The sequence below is a fragment of the Stylophora pistillata genome, chromosome 8, assembly GCF_964205215.1.
Source record: "Stylophora pistillata chromosome 8, jaStyPist1.2, whole genome shotgun sequence".
Taxonomy (NCBI): Eukaryota; Metazoa; Cnidaria; class Anthozoa; order Scleractinia; family Pocilloporidae; genus Stylophora; species Stylophora pistillata.
Genome location: NC_142526.1, coordinates 21972206 through 21988913, shown reverse-complemented (window position 1 = coordinate 21988913; position 16708 = coordinate 21972206). Strand labels below are relative to the sequence as shown.

Below are 16708 nucleotides of genomic sequence, written 5' to 3'. Positions count from 1 at the left end.
TTATTAGTACTGCATAGTACCTATGTGCGTAGGGCGCCAAAAGTGACACTCGGAAATGTTTGCTGGATGTGAAATTCAAACGGCGATTCTTACTGAACTCAACATGTTTTTGACTGCTATCGTTTACAATTGCATGACCTAGAGACAGTGTTTCTTAAAATAAGCTGCAGCTGGTATTAACCTGAAGTAAAAAATTTCGACCGAAGAGAAATCAAAAACGAAAAATCGTTGTCACTTATAAAACCCCATCGAATGAATGCAAGACGAACTTCCTTCGCTGTTTAAGATAACCTACTCCACGTAATTCAGTTCTAAAGAAAGGTAAGAAGTCATTAATTTGAAAGAGTTGATAACGACAAGCCTTCCTTAGAGCCGCATTAAATATTCCCACGGAATTGATCAAAATTTCACACTACAAACAAGGGAAACTTCCATAGCAAAGTACATTTCAATTTAATGATACTGAGAGCGCTTAATTTTTCTGACGGCGCCAATTTTCAAATCTCCTCCAGCAGGGTTACATTCTGAGGAGACCTCTGCCAGAAAGTGCAGAAGTTGATGAATTCGAGGAACGCTTTGAGCTTACCGATGCTCTAGGTGAAGCACGAGCTCAGTACTTAGCTCTTGAACGCACTTCCGGTACCTCGCTGTCACGAAGTAGTCTCAATTCATCTGGTTCTATTTTATCCAGCGGCGTCATCCGGGGTAGTCGCAAAGGAAATGACGTTAATGGACAAAGTGACAATTCTACTACCCAGGCTATATCTTATACCGTTGGGTTTGATGGAGGCGTAGGGTATAGGAGCGGTACAGGCTCACGTGACACGAGAAAGTTGTCGCGCGAAGGGAGCGTAGACGATAGTCGAAAGCGAATCGCAGCAGCCCTCCGGCAATCGGGTACAAAGAGCCGTTTGGGGGGAAATTTTAGTTGCTGAAAAATAACAAAGATTTGAAAAAAAGGGAGTACTTGCAGATGCGAGTTGATGGCTAATTGGAAGCGATTAGGAAACCAGAGAAATCCTGTTGGAGATTAGGGAAACGCTTGCCAGCTGTCTCACTCTTTTCAACCGCTGAGAAACTTTTTTTTTTCCTGAGCGCAGAGAAGTGCAAGATTCGAACAGGCATTGATATAGTTATTGTAGCGTGCGTAGCACTCACCCAAGACGCGTCATACGTGCAATACGTCATACGTACATTTGTATTTAGCACCATTTTAACAACCTGTGTGGAACTTATTAAGTTTTAAGTTATAACCTAAACCCATTCAGTTAAACACAGACCGAAATTCGAATCCGCTTAATGAATACGGGCGTTGATACAGAGTCGTTGACCTAAACCTAGAATTCATGGTTCAAGCTTTTCATGCTCTGCGCTCTGATACTTTGTTTTGCGATCGATTGGTTTTTTCGTGAAGAAGAAAGAAAAAAAGACAAAGAGTATTTCTGGTCGAATCCTTGACTGATAATATATACTTTAGCTATTGTGACTATACCAGTTTACTTGAGCATGAGCTGTTGGCCGTAGGGGTCTGGGGTGTCTAAGTTTTTAGATTGACAGCCTGTCTTCCCGCCTACACATAACAAAGCGAAATGCATGCACTCGCATTACTAAACTTCATCATAATCATTACAATTTCCTCAAATGTGATTGGTGCATTAGCTGCTTCATTTTTCACTAATTATTCTGCAGAGTTGAAATCGGACAGGTGTTTTGTAATCGGGCACCATGTAATCGGACAGTTAAAGCAGCCATTGATACTAAGTCCATTCAGCTAGATCCATCAATCGCAGAATTGATCATAATAACTATAGCAACAACCAATTATTCTTTAAAATAAAATAAAACTGGGGAATTTCCTAGATAGAGGTTTTTCATTCTAGACATTGTCTTTACCGAAGATATTTCGTAATTTGTACTTGTTATGATTAATTGATAACAGAACTTCGTGTCATTGAATTCGGTCTGGAAACATACTCGTGACTGACAGACAAATCAGACGATCGCTTTGCGGTCGTCTGATTCTGTTAATCCCTCGTATGATTACAGACCAAATAGACCCTTCCACGGTTTTATCGGCCATCTTGGTTGGGGGTCAAACAAAACCTCGTTGCGTGGCAACGAGCCATAGAATCTCTTATGATAAGAAGACGCGCATCGCTACCCTCGTTTAAATTTTCGCTTTGTTCAGGAACAAAAATTAATATTCATCGCTGAAAAAGGGAAGACATCAATAAAGGCGAGTGACTTTTTCTTCTCTCGGCGAAAAACCTTTTCTTCTCTATATTTTATGGGAATTTTGGGATCGTTTTTCTTTGGACGTGACCTCGCGGCCGATATAATGCCAGAAAGTCAGAGTACAGCTTTTCCGAATGACTTTTTGAATTTAAGTAACTTAATTGTGCAGAGAAAAAATTGAAATAAATGTGTTTACATGCTCTTTAAACCTTTTCGTCCAGAAAGGCTAACATGCTCTTGAAAAACCAATAACTCGGCAAAGGGAAACCCTTGGTTTAATGGGTTTTGGAGATAGGTGTTCTGTCGGCGGCTGTAACAACGATAGAGGAGATCCGAAAAAATGGGTCATCCACTCACATGTACAGAAGTTATCGTTCCACAAGCCCAAGCAATAATTAACTGAAGCATGGTCTCGACAGGTTCAGAAGGGAAAAAAATATTTCTCAATAGGAAAGTCAAGGGAGAGTATTGTCGTCTGCTCCAATCATTTTCGAGACGGGAAGCCTTCAGTAAGCAATCCAATACCTACTCTTTTTTTGACTCCTTTTGAGCATTCAAATACTAAGTCACCCAAAAGGTGGCGATTATCAACATCGGTTGATAATAGTGATATCATCACTGCAAGTGACGAATTGATGAAAAGTGGAGACGATTCCCCAGGGTTAAAACTGTGTACAGCCTCTGCACAAATAACCAGAGATGCTGATGTTCGACTCTATACTGGTATGCAAAATACAGATGCTTTCAGAACCTTATTTGAGTACTTACTCCCACCATAAATCCTAAAATTTAAAAATACACAATATCGATGGCTAAAAAACATATTCTAATTTCTCAACCGAAAGAAGTGCTTTTTAAAATGCCATTCTCGCACCATGGCGGCCACGAGGTCACCTTCAAACAACATATCAATCTGCCCATAAAACGCAGTGATAAAAAGGTACTTCGCTAAAAATTCGGCAATTACTTTTAGTAACGCCTTATCTATGTTCTCACTAGATTTGGAGACGAAAATAAGCGATTTTCCCTTTATAAAGTTACAATATTGAGCGAAGGTACCGACGCGCGTCGAATAATTACAAAAGAATATATTGCTTGTTGCTACGCAACGAGGTTTTGTTTGACCCCCAAACAATATGGCCGTAAAAACCGTGCAAGGGTCTATTGGACTCCATTCGGTCCTATTACCAGTACAAATTCTGCAGGGATGCACGACAATATTTCTTTTCACCCCTGTTTTTCAAACATCAACAGATAATAATGTTTCTTTTTTTAATAGAACTCCTTTCTGCGACATGTTTTATCTTCACTGCGTGAAGCAATTCCCTGGTTTCCAGCAGGCTCGTGTTTTCATGTTTTGTTTTGGGTTTTTTTGTCATCTCAACGAACCAGTGTTTTATTTCAAACCGGAATAAGACAAGCAGTTTTAATTAACTTTGTACTCTGTGTCTTTCTCGTCGAACTACCTAAGGTATAAGGGAAGTTTTGTTCGGCGACTTTTTAAATGAACACCGTTTTTTATTGGAATGTAATAGAAGGTGGAAAATCGGCGCTCTGTGGATATTTTTTTGAAAAGTAATAATTTTAAAATAATGTTTAACTACCCGTCAGTTTTTGGAGTATCGCACGCAATATCTCAGGGATAGAAAAACTGAAACATTTTAAACAACGTCATTAGTTTTGTCCAATTTCAAGAAAACTCGACTTAAACATTGGCCGAGAATAAACTCTAAAGTTCAGTAAACTTGAGGAAACAGCAGGCGACAAAAGTCAACTTATCAATTTTCCTAAAGTATTTTTTGAATTTCCGTCGGAAGAAGTCAAACTGACTCTCCAGGGCCCAGTCGTGTAAAAAGAGGATAACCGTATCCAGCGGATAGGTGATGGAAAAAACCGGCACAACGCTCTCCAGTGGATCGATTTATCCAGTGGGGAGCGTTATCCAATCTTGGAACAGCCGCAAGAACACAGAATTTCAAAAGTTTGAATTTCGGAATACTCTCGATTTTACATAATATAAAATGCTATTGGTTGGTGGTTTTCTTTTTGTCTCAATTTATTTGAAGCAAATTTTCATCACTTTTGTTTTAAATTCATTTTCAGACATAAATTGCCATACTCAAAAAAGAAAAAGAAGGAAACTTAACTAGATATTACGCCCGCAAACGAATGAAATTCAAATGCGGCAGCTGCAATATTATTTTCGTTTTCAGTTCAATTGCACTGTTGGTATTCCTCCATACGAGTTGGGCTTTTAAGCTTATTGAAGACGCTAAGACAGTCAAAGACATTTACCCAAACAGAACTGGTTGGAGTGCGATCGTCGGAAGAACTTATCCAAAACAGCAATGACGACAATGAGTGCAAAGCTGATATGGCTGGCTCTGTATCACTTTTACATGACAATGAGTGGAGGTATCGATATATAGTAAAGTTAACTTATTTCATAGGGGACACAATTGAAATGCGCTCTAGTTTTTTGGACGGCGTACCCTTATACGTAAGGCGCCAAAAGTGACACGACAATTTTTAGTGAGATTCTTGCTAATTCCATATGTTGTCAGTTATTGCTGTCGTTTGCAATTGCATGACAGAGAGATAATGTTTTTTAAAAAAAGCTGTAGCTGGTATTGGCCTGAAGTTAGTAGAAAATTTCGACCGAAGAAGAATCGAAAACGAAAAACTGCGGTCATTTAAAAAGCCCCAACAGAATGAATGCAACACGAACTTCCCTCGCTGTTTAAGATGAGTCAGTCCACGTAATTCAGTTCTAATGAAAGTTAACGAAAAACTACGGTCATTTAAAAAGCCCCAACAGAATGAATGCAACACGAACTTCCTTCGCTGTTTAAGATGACTCAGTCCACGTAATTCAGTTCTAATGAAAGTTAAGAAGTCGGTTGTCTCATCTATTTTATTAGAAAAAGACAAAACAAAACAAAGTCTCCCTTTGATTACGACAAGCGTTCCTTAGAGCCGACACAAGTATCATCACGGAGTTGATCAAAATGTCACACAACAAACAAGGGAAACTTCCTTAGCAAAGTACATTTCACTTTAATGATACTGAGAGTGCTTAATTTTTCTGACGGTGCCGGACTTGAAATCTCCTCCGGCACTGAGGGTTCGATTCGATCTGTGGAGACCTCTGCCGGAAAGCGCAGAATTTGATGAGTTCGCATGACAAATAAGTGCAAAAGCCAAAGGAAAAAATGCAAAAAAGTAACGGAACTTGGAAAACTGCGGAAAGATCCAAATTTAGGAAAACACTCGAATTTCCAACGTTTGATTTTTGCAGAGGGCAAAGGAGAAACACAGAACTTTTAAACGTGCGTAGATCGACAGTTGTTCTCAAGAAATCGTCTATTCGGGTAAACGCCTGGAACGTCAGCTTTAGAAACCCATTACGGTGGCAAATTTACAGTATCAGCTTAGTTGATACGACCAAATTATTTTCTAACATTAAGTATAGCTTGTTTTCGTATTTTCTGCATTGCTATCTTACTCTCCCTCAAAAGGTAAGAGTACTGAAAACATACACTGACAACTTGTTACGTTCATCCAGCTTGTAAATAAAAAACAAACAAAGCAAAATAAATCTAAAAAAAAGTGCTTTCTGTTCGACCATTGGATACTTTCTCCCCTCTTCGGCGTTGAATGTCGAACAATTTTAAAAAAAGGTACATGGTGGCCCGTTGACATAGTGTGAAAAATCTTAGTCGCTAACAGAGTACCTTTGTTGCCTTACTCACCGAACAAAAGTTCATTTCTTAGCAGCTGAAGAAGAATGCAGACAACTGTTTTATTCCGAACCAGTGAAAGACAAGGTTTTCCTCAATCATGTTATAATAAGAATAAATATACCGAGAGAAGATGTGTGCAGCATCCGATGTTTCCTTGAGCCCAATTGCTTGTCTTATAATGTTGGACTGCTGGAACAAAGCAACCAATACCTGTGTATGATCAGCGATTCCAATGACGTTCTACATCCTGGATATTTGGTTCAGCGGAAAGGATTTACCTACTATAGAACCAAGGTCTGTTCGTCCGTGATCTAGGGACTAGGGAGTCAACTGGAATGTTTCTTTTTATGTTACTTTTAAAAGCAAAGTAGGTTCCGTTATAAGTGGACATCCTCGTGTCATAAAAAAAGTGTCTTACCGTAGCTAGCTGCCTCTCGAAGCGTAAGCAATGGGTGGAGAGCTCACCACCTAAGTGGCGTTCAGAAATGTAGCCTTGGGTGTAATACAGCAACTCAAAAACTAAATTTTTCCATTTAGATAAACTTATTCTTAGATCATTGTAAAGAAATTTATCACTTTACAGCACACCCTACCAATTCTGGTGCACAAATCTGGCATCTATAAACTACCACTCGTTAATGTTACGTCGAACCAGTGTCTTTAACTACAGAAAAGCACGCTTACAGAGATTTTGTGCTGCACCCAAGGTTATGGCACCGTTGACCAAAAAGACGATGTTTGAGGGAATTTCGGTTGCATCACGTTATAATTTACCTTTTTCCCCCATGAGGCTCTGACACATTCTTTTGATCCCCCTCCCTTATTGACAGTTAATTAGCAGCCACTTTTCTATATAGTACCCCACTCTTATACTCTTTTGTCGACGACCAATCCTTCACCCCGCCCCCCACCCCACCCCGCTTGTGCCTGGCGGTAGATAGTGACTGGTCTGTGAAAGAAGGGTTCTCTAAGAACATTCTTTTTCTTGTATCGTCAGAGTCCATGCAACACTGATCCTTGCAGGAAGAATATGACTTGCCAACCGGGCTACACTAGCAAAGGATACCGTTGTAGGAAAAACATCACGTCAATGTCATTAAACTCCAACAAACCAGCTGCCAAAGAACGTGCGTATACTTCTCTGCTTGGGTCCTTGCTATTATTAATAAAAACCACGGCGACTTCAAGACTTTTAGAAAAAAAAGGAAAAAAAGTCTTTGCTAATCGAGACGGATAGAAACTCATATTGAGATCGTTCCTTCCAAGTCCAAAACGTTTAAGGTATATTCTATGAGCGCATATTCATGAGCTTCAGACTGCTTGACTTCTAATAGTTAACAAGCAAATTTGATTTGAATAAAAGCGTGGATTTTCATTACATACTAACTTGGCTTCATCATCTTCTTATGGTATATCTAAAGGATATAATTCCGTTTATTTCCGCTTGCTATGACGTGCTTAAATCGTAAGGGACGCAGCCTCTATTTAATTTTTCTCCGCTGAACTCATTCGATTGAAATTTTTTTTTCTCAGACATTCAAAGATGTTCTGATGCACCCAGCATAACCGGAGTCTATAATATCTCCCATCATGACGAGGGACCTTTTCCTGTGTACTGTGATCAAACAAGTGATGGAGAAGGTATCTTAAATTTAGATGTTAACCAGTTTAGTTTGTCTGTTTAGTACAGGTTAGAATATGAAACGATGAAGAATAACGTCATCTTAATCTGTTTCGAGTCTGCCTTCGGTCTTGAGTTTTCCCTTAGTGTAAATATAACATTGAAGAGTTTGGTCGATGCCACATGGAGATTCCCTCAACGGCTTTTCGTCCGTGCATCTTGAATTGCTGAATCACCCATTCGTTTCAAATGGATTTTTGCATCCTTTCTACTTTGGTGAGACTTCCCTTTCCTCTTTATACATCACCCGTGGTTGTCCATCTCTGCAGTTGGATTAGATCACTGATTCCTTTTTGTTTTCTACTGTGATCGTTAGGTATTTGGAGCTTTTTCGAGATCACATAATTTTTAAAATCTCTGTCTTGTAAAATTGTCACTTCGCAGGCTGGACGATGGTATTTAAAGTTGTTAGTGGCCTTTCTCCGCCCAACGTTAGTGAAATTTGGTTGTCACCGTCCCTCTATCATGAAAATCTCAACGAAACCTTCGACATAACGTCAGCTTATCCAACTCATTACAAGAATCGTATTGTAATGGACTGGGAATATTTTGGCCCTAAAGAGGTGAGGAAAGTGGTACACGAACTTTATTAGCTGCAAAGGACCCTTGCTATTGAAAGAGCCTTTGTAATCCCGGGGACAGAGGCGCATCAAAGTCGCTGCCAACTGAAAAACTTGATTGTTACTTGATTCATGTCAAAGCTGCCACAACTCCATATTTTACCAGGTTGACATGTAGTTACAACTCAGTTTTTCGCCTGATTTTCATATCAACATGTAACATGTGCCAGACAGTTTAACAAACGCTAAATACTAAATCTCTTGTACTTCACTCCTGCGTATGCTTCCAAAAACTTTCTTTACTTCTTTGCTACTTCTTCGTGTGATCTTGTAAAAAGCTACAATACACTAAAGGACGACACAACAAGAGCTGTTTCGTAATAAAATTCCTTGGTAGTAAGGACAAATTTGATGCACTTAGCTATAGTTTATTACATCTGGGTAAGGATTGCAATATTGCTGAGCGCAAGAACTGTCAAAGGCATACAGGAATTTAAGCCAGAAGGGAATAACCTTTCCCAGTCAGGAAGATAATGAAAATTGTGGACTTGACAACTTTTTTAGAATTTGAAAATAACAAATGGAAATAAAACGGGTAAAAGGTATAAAGATCTTTTAACTTGGAAAATTTAATCAAGTCTTTATGATATCGTAATGTTCAAGTTAACAAAAACTGTTTATTTTATGGAGGGTTGATGTAAGTCGATTTTAACTTCGACCTTAGGCTCGCATCGTTTTGTACAAGGACGGTCAACAAGTCATCTCCCTCAAGTTCAATGCCACAGGTACAAACAACTTAGATTGGTTTTCACAAGAAAACCTTCTTTACTCACCATGGAGCGATCTCAAACTGTTCTCAGGCGTAAATTTCGGCCTTCTGGGCCCCATAGTTCCTGATCGCTTCTTTGAAATAACTGGGCCTTACTCTGGTTGTGCTGCGGATATCGGTTGGTTGGTTGCTTCAAGTCACCAAGGATGTCGATGGGACAAACGAGCACCCCAGCCTAACATCCAGTACAGCCGAAAGCAACTGGGGTCACTTATGGAAGATTACGGTAAGCTTGATCTTTAAATAATTTCTGTTTTTTATTGTTTTGACAGGGTACGAATAGCTAAAAAATGCTGTTTTATATGTATTGCTTCACCCCATGCTATTCGTGGCACCAGATTTCGTCACCTCGTGAGCAGTTCTTTTTCTCCCTACAATGGTATAAACGTTGGTGGTCGTCTTAAAGTAGCAAGTAAACAACTCAATAGAATTCAACCGCCCTCGTTCCCCCCTGCCCCCCTTCCCCCTCTCCCCCCTCCCCCCCTCCCCACTCTCACCTTTCCCACTCACTCCCTTTTTAAAAATCGAAGGGCCACACACTTGAAAAAGCCTCTGTTATCATTTTATCTCACAGGAAATGTAGGCATCGCAGACGTGCTTGCCGTGTTTGTTCGCTGACAGGAAATCATATAAAAGGCTGAGCGAGGCCTTTTTTCTGCGAGAACGTCTTTACTGTTATAGAAAATATTTCTGTGTTCGCTTTAAACTTGTCGTGGAGAACATGATCCTTTGGATTTCAGAGCTCTTTTCTCTTGAGTATAGTAAAACCAAACCAAAATAATCACAATGGCCAATCAGATGAAGGGGAAAATACCTTGAAGAGCCAATGAGAACTCAAAGTAAAATCAACAAAACTGCCTAAAGCTCGGCAAAACGCGGGAGACCAAGTTGTGATTGCTTTAAGTTGTGCAAGTTTTTTTCGAACAATCACAAAACGAAGTAAAGCAATACGAATGTAATCTTGGATTACTTTCGACACTCAATTGGAAATTGCTGTATCCATAGTTGAAGAATTAAGATTACAATTTGTACAGTAAACGGTTTAAACCCGAAAGTAATAAAGTTTCCCAAATGTCAGTCACCGCTACGCACAACAGTCCTGTTCAGGACCACACTCACTCGGTTGTCAGACTTCACGGTTAAAGGTCATAGTTTTTGCGTAATGGTCTTGAACCCATGGAAAGCTTTCTCTTTTGGAGGAAAGTGTGATATGATTTTGTTTAACTTGTATTCTTTTTAAATCAAGGGAAAACTTTAAACAGTAAAGAGGAATTATTGGGGATGAGTTACAACCCCTGTATTATAGATTTTATTCTAAAAGTTAGTGAGCGGAATAAGCTCTTCATACGTGTACCATGAAATCAGTTGTATTCCAGTCAACAACTCAGAGTACGAATTCGTCACCTGCCATATTTCTGGAGGTATGAGCTCTCAAACAAAACTGTTATACACAATCGAGAGGTTCTTTAATTGCGTTCATTTACTTTATTCTCGTTACCTTACTACATAATGAACAATTGGTTCATGCTTTAGCGTGTACTATCGAGTTATGGAGCACGCGGGAAGTTTGGAGAGCACGAAAGAAGCGTAAGAGTTGCCCAAGGCAATCGCCGAGGGCAACTCTAGCTTCTTGAGTGCTCTCCAAACTTCCCACGTGCTCCATAACTCGATAGTGCACAGCTGAAAGCATGAACCAATTGTTTTAGAACATAGCCGGTGGAATTGTGCATCAAATCTGACGCGAAAAACGGACAACAATATCAGTTGAAGCGAATCGTGACGGCGCTGATGCCGAGTCTCCTTTTCCCTTGTTTTTCTCTTTTTCTGCCTCATTTAAGAACTCTAACCCAAGGGAAAAGGTCGAAACATTGTCTTCGTTTTCGGACTAGTAGGCCGAGTTTCTGTTTGTATCCATTATTGTCGCGAAATATATTATTTTTCCCCGCGTTGACAATGGCCGCTCGCGCGAAAAGAAAAATTTCTGGCGAAGTCGGATTTGCTGACGCTATAAGCGTGCACTATCGGGATTTTGAGCACGCTCACATATAATGAATTTTATTGCGCGACTCTCGTAGCGATGTTCTAATTAACAATTGGTTCATGCTTTAGCGTGCACTATCGAGTTATGGAGCACGCGGGAAGCTTGGAGAGCACGAAAGAAGCGTAAGAGTTGCCCGAGGCGATAGCCGAGGGCAACTCTAGCTTCTTGAGTGCTCTCCAAACTTCCCACGTGCTCCATAACTCGATAGTGCACAGCTGAAAGCATGAACCAATTGTTTTAGAACATAGCCGGTGGAATTGTGCATCAAATGCGACGCGAAAAACGGACAACAATATCAGTTGAAGCGAATCGTGACGGCGCTGATGCCGAGTCTCCTTTTCCTTTGTTTTTCTCTTTTTCTGCCTCATTTAAGAACTCTAACCCATGGGAAAAGGTCGAAACATTGTCTTCGTTTTCGGAATAGCAGGCCGAGTTTCTGTTTGTATCCATTATTGTCGCGAAATGTGTTATTTTTCCCCGCACTAGCAATGGCCGCTCGCGCGAAAAAAAAATTTTTCTGGCGAAGTCGGATTTGCTGACGCTATCAGCGTGCACTATCGGGATTTTGAGCACGCTTACGTATAATGAATTTGATTGCGCGACTCTGCTAGCTATGTTCTAATTATTATTTGTAGTTTATTAAGAACTCTCTTATAGTTATAAAACTAAATAAACAGGATAGTAATGCATGAAATAACCAATAAAAGTATTAACAATGTGTGATAAGTACTTAGATAAATCTCAGGTATGTGCATAATATACCAACCAACTATTTGGTAAGACTGGTGTCTTTGGTCTTCAACGAATGTACACAATCATCACCACTGCAACTCCAACATCAGATTGAAAAAAGAATGTTAAAAATAATCACTGACAAGGAGTACATTGTAGATAATTTATCTTGAACATATTAGCTATTCATTTTTAAAGACAAATAGAGTAGAGAAAAACATAAGAACTAGATTTAAGATTAATAAGTTTGCTTCAGCTTTGTCGGCATTTCTGAGATTATAAACAGTTGACTCCTACCATTATTCCAAGACTTTCTCTGGAGTTTCAAGTTTCTGTCCTTCTAATTAACATTATGATAAAATACCTCAACCCCAGAATGACAGTGAGTAGAAACGTTCTCTGAAAATGTCACTGTTTAACACGCTGTTTATCGAAAAAGATGATATTACTAAGTGACTATAAAATCTTGATATTGTCAAATAATCCCAGGACAACGTCGATTGGATAATCGACACATATCACAAAACCCGAAGAGACAATTTGCTCCAGGTATTTATATCTCCGTGGCCATTAATTTTAGAATTGAAAAAACGGCTACGAAACCATTCGATTGGGTTGTTCACGACGCCTCGGGACATTAAACAAAAACAACACTAGCAAACATTAACTGAGGTACTCTAAGATTTAAAAAAAATCAATTTCTATCTTGATTATCATTCCATGTGATATTGTGAGTTTTCTTGCTGAAGGGTATTCCTGGAACAACACCAGTTCTTTTCTCCCAGTCACAGTAAGGTCCATTGATTACAAGCCACCTAGAGTCTTGCTTACATCCCCGTAGTGGGCATCAATTTCGAAGCTGCGCACCCCAAAGTGGCCATCTATGTGAAAAGGTAATATGTGCATCGCTTTCTTGAGATCAGTCCATGGTGATTGAATAAGATTTTTTTGTGAAAACCAATCCAAGTGTGTTGTCCCTTTGGCATTGAATATGATTGACAAGACTTCTGTTCCATTAGTATAAAGTGCTACACGAGCCTACAGTTACACAAAAAAGTATCTTTAATTAAGGTGGGTAATTGAATTGTTTTTTAATATTTTTTATTGAGTTTACTCGTATGCCTTTAATGTTTTAACTCAGTCCTTTATTGCGCGTTTTTTATTCTGTTATTGTTCCTAAATATGCACTAGCAGCGACAATTCGCTGTTAGATCAAGATAACAATTCTTACGTCCTAAGTTTGAGTATTCTCATTATCTGTTACTGGATAATGTATGGATATTATAGGGAAAAGTTTCATTTTTATGAACTCTAGGAGTTTAAGAATTTCATGGAAAAACCAGCGAAATAGTGACCTGTGTTACTCCGATGCTAATTAGAAACAGAGAAGTGTGTTGCTTTCTTAGCTGAGAAGGTCCTGTGTAAATACGCAGAGTATAACATTTATAACAACTTGAGAACTCAGCATTGCCGGGCAACAACTTTACAAGCGCACAAACATTCTCTTTTCAGCGAGTCACTGTAGCATAGTGCACTAATCATATAGTTTGGGTTCGAGCCTCGGCCTGAGTCATTTCGCTGGGCTCTTCGACAGGATACGAAACTCTTCACATAGCATCTCAAAACCTCTGAGTTTTGATGTAGGGTAGCAAAAACCTGTTACGAACTCTGAACAAAATTCTGGCTTTAGTTGAACACAAAGATAAAATGGGTCCGAATGTGCATCTTACGAGGCGACCCAACTTACATTTAGTTCGTTCAGGCTAAAAAAACAGTTAGCCAGGATATTTTCAAAGCGTAAAAGTGTATAACTTCCTTCCCCATTTTGGAAGATTTAACCTGTTAGGTCAACGATGTTAGGTTAAGCGTCTTAACAATTATTTACCTCTTTAGGACTGAATGCTTGCCAACTTTGCACAATACGGTTTTTGTAGTTCCCTAGGTGGGTCAAAGTGGTATCTAGGGCAGCAGTAGACTGTCGAAATGGAAAGGACAGGAAGAAAGCTTAGAAAAAAAAGAGAAAAGAAATGAAACTGCAGCTCAGTAATCATTAATCATGATAAAATTTCCCAAAAAGTTTTCAATTCTTTTTTTTGGCGGGGGGGGGGGGGGAAGGGGGTGATCAACAACACCCATCTTCATTTTAGCAGAAATAAAACAAGAAATAATCATTGACAAGTAAATAGTATGTGAATGCTTTATTCAAGTGTCACTTGTTCTTGTTCTAATTGATACATATGATTGGTTGTAAGTTGTACTTGTACAAAGAACACTTAACTCCAAAAAGGAATATTCAAAAATAATTTAAAACACTTATTTTGTGGTACTAGGAGTAAACAAGTTGAAAAAGACAAGAACTGGTGTTAACATATCAATACATCTCCTCAAGTAGAAAATTCAGAGCAGAGTGGAACTCCTCAAAGTGCTACTTTAGAAATAGCTTCATTCTATAGAGGGTCTGGTCTGTCAAAGTTCTGTTCTATACCTCTTCCATGGTTTTGTTGGAGGATATTTAAACAATAGAGTGTTTCTGTTGAGGAACTATCAGCTGATGGTTGCCCCGCGGAAGTTTGATGTTCGTAAAACAAATATGCCAGATTTAAGAACATCAAATTTCCAAGGGGCAACTATCAGACCGATAGTTCCGAGACATAAACACTCTATTGTCTTTATTGTTTATCACTGAATTTTCTGCCGCGCGCCAGATCAATCATATCCCCTCCCCTACTCCTCCTACTGGTGACGCCTATGTACAATGTCACCACTGCAATGACTGGTGGCACCTGAAGTGTGTTAACATACCACCCTGGGCTGTAGAATCTAACAAGTCTTGGAAATGCGAGACCTGTAATAAAACAAAGCTTTGAAAATGGAAGCTGAACATTCCACTTCTATTTAAGTCAAGTCTTCCGGTCACTATAGAACTACTCTAATTTGACTTTCAAAAACTTTTAAATAGGCTTCGTGAATAGGGTGGTTTGAGATATAGAAACAAAGCAAATCCGTCGTGCAACTACTCGTTTCCATAGCTGAAACCGCCCTTGAGGTTTCATGTCTTTGATTTCTTTTTTTATCGGCGAAAATAAACCTTAAGCGACAGAATTATGCTGGATGTGATGTTTGCTAAGCCAGATGTTTTCTCTTGACTCAAAACACACACAAATTAGACTTAAAATTTGTGCAAAGCAAGAACAGGGAACGTTCGGAGTCGTAAATCGTCGGTAGTTCGGCTCCAATTATATTCCAGTGATTTAATTTCATTCCCAGGCACCTCACGTCCAAGGGCACTTTGAGATATGGAAGCAAGTCTTTACCGAAACCTTCAGTCGCCATATTTGTTTTCCTCATTCAGCAATGTTTGACGGGAAATAAACTCAATCCAGACCCTCTCATACTAAAGTAGAGCCTTGAATAAATTTATTTTCTCGCGCGAAAATTAGGAAGCAGATCAATGAGATCTGTATAGTACGTTAGTTGAACTGCGTTTTCAACTGAGAGAAAAAGCCCTTTTCAAGTAAGATTTGCCTAGATCTTCCCATTATTTAATGCAAGTGGTTTAAGCTAAAATTTCCAAAATTTCTGACATCCGTAGACGATTACAAATAAAGCCAGTTTGAATGGACATTGAATCTTAGTACAGATTGTCCCTTGCATTACATCAGACAGCAAATTGCTATAAGTCGCTCTGCCTTAAAAATACCAAGAGATATGTTCAGTTGCTTGTTTTTTTTTTTTTTTCTTTTTGGCTTTTTTCTCCATAAAGAAGGTCCACAGAACTGAAGTCGCTCAATATTTAATATGGGACTTGTCCTAACCACTATCTTTGTTTTCATCCGACTGCAATCCGCTGACCAATGAATGCGGGAGCAAAATGTCCTCGATTTCTGGCGATGACAAGGGGACTTCAAAGGAAAATGAAAAGTCAATTATTGCCGTTAATGATAATAATAATAATGATAATAATAATAATAATAATAGTGATAATAATCAGTTTATTTAACCCTTTGGTAGTAATAAAATTCATTCAATTCTACACAGAACACGATACACTTGGCATAACAAGCAAAAACAATTACGCCCTATTGTAACTGTGAGTAACAAACTTACTAAGGCGGTCTGTTCTGACGAAGCAGAATTGAGAACAGGAAAAACCGGACCTCAACCCGTACCCATGAGCGACATTCGTGGGGTGTGGTAGCAGGTGTGCAAGGAAGCCGGACTCCTTGATGTTAGATATAAAACGCCTGCAAGCCTCATCACGGCGCGCCAACAGAGTAGGCAAGCCACAGCTCACGAGTGCAGACTCATAAGAGCAATCTGGAAATATGATTGTCAGTGCAGACATCTGAACGCTTTCCACCAACTGAACCAGACCGGCGGGTAACGCGGCCCACAATTAAGAGTTGAAAGGCTATTTGATGATAGCAAAAAAAATTATTACCTCAAAGTAATAGTGATGCGAAGTTTTGTTTTCTTTGTATTCTTCGGGGTCGTTGAACTTGTTAGATGACAACAACGCACACCACTTGTTGCCTTCGGTGGCCAGGTTCGCAGAAGTGCACAAAGGATGGTTGAGGCATTTTAAGACACATTCAAAGTCGTCATATGGTGTGATCATAGTTAGTACATGCACAATGGCGGTCGGTCACGTTTTTACCGGCTCCGCTGTTTTTGCTCTATTTCTTATTTTTCTTATGGATTTTAGTTCTTATGGCTTGCTGTATACTAGTCGATTGGATTTATCTGATGTTTGGCTTTCTCGAAGATTTGGTCTTCCTATTTTTGGAAGTGCAAATCCTTGTCACTTCAACTCATTGCTGATGTATCGGACTTGCCATCTTGGATTTAGGCGTGCAGGACACCGTGGCTTTTTCCTGTACGTTGTCA

General features: G+C 39.4%; 1 protein-coding gene and 1 pseudogene across 1 annotated transcript; one reads left to right on the top strand and one right to left on the bottom strand.

Annotated features, from left to right (window-relative positions):
* Positions 1-2836: 2836 nt before the first annotated feature.
* On the top strand, positions 2837-12054 carry LOC148725489 (uncharacterized). The gene is made up of 7 exons (XM_088729894.1): positions 2837-4650; positions 6010-6272; positions 6976-7105; positions 7512-7619; positions 8044-8222; positions 8944-9274; positions 9623-12054. The coding sequence occupies exons 1-7, from the start codon at positions 4584-4586 to the stop codon at positions 9664-9666; spliced, it is 1122 nt and encodes a 373-aa protein (XP_088586020.1). The 5' UTR covers positions 2837-4583; the 3' UTR covers positions 9667-12054.
* Positions 12055-12304: 250 nt separating this feature from the next.
* LOC148725488 (uncharacterized) lies at positions 12305-16562 on the bottom strand (annotated as a pseudogene).
* Between the last annotated feature and the right edge of the window lie 146 nt (positions 16563-16708).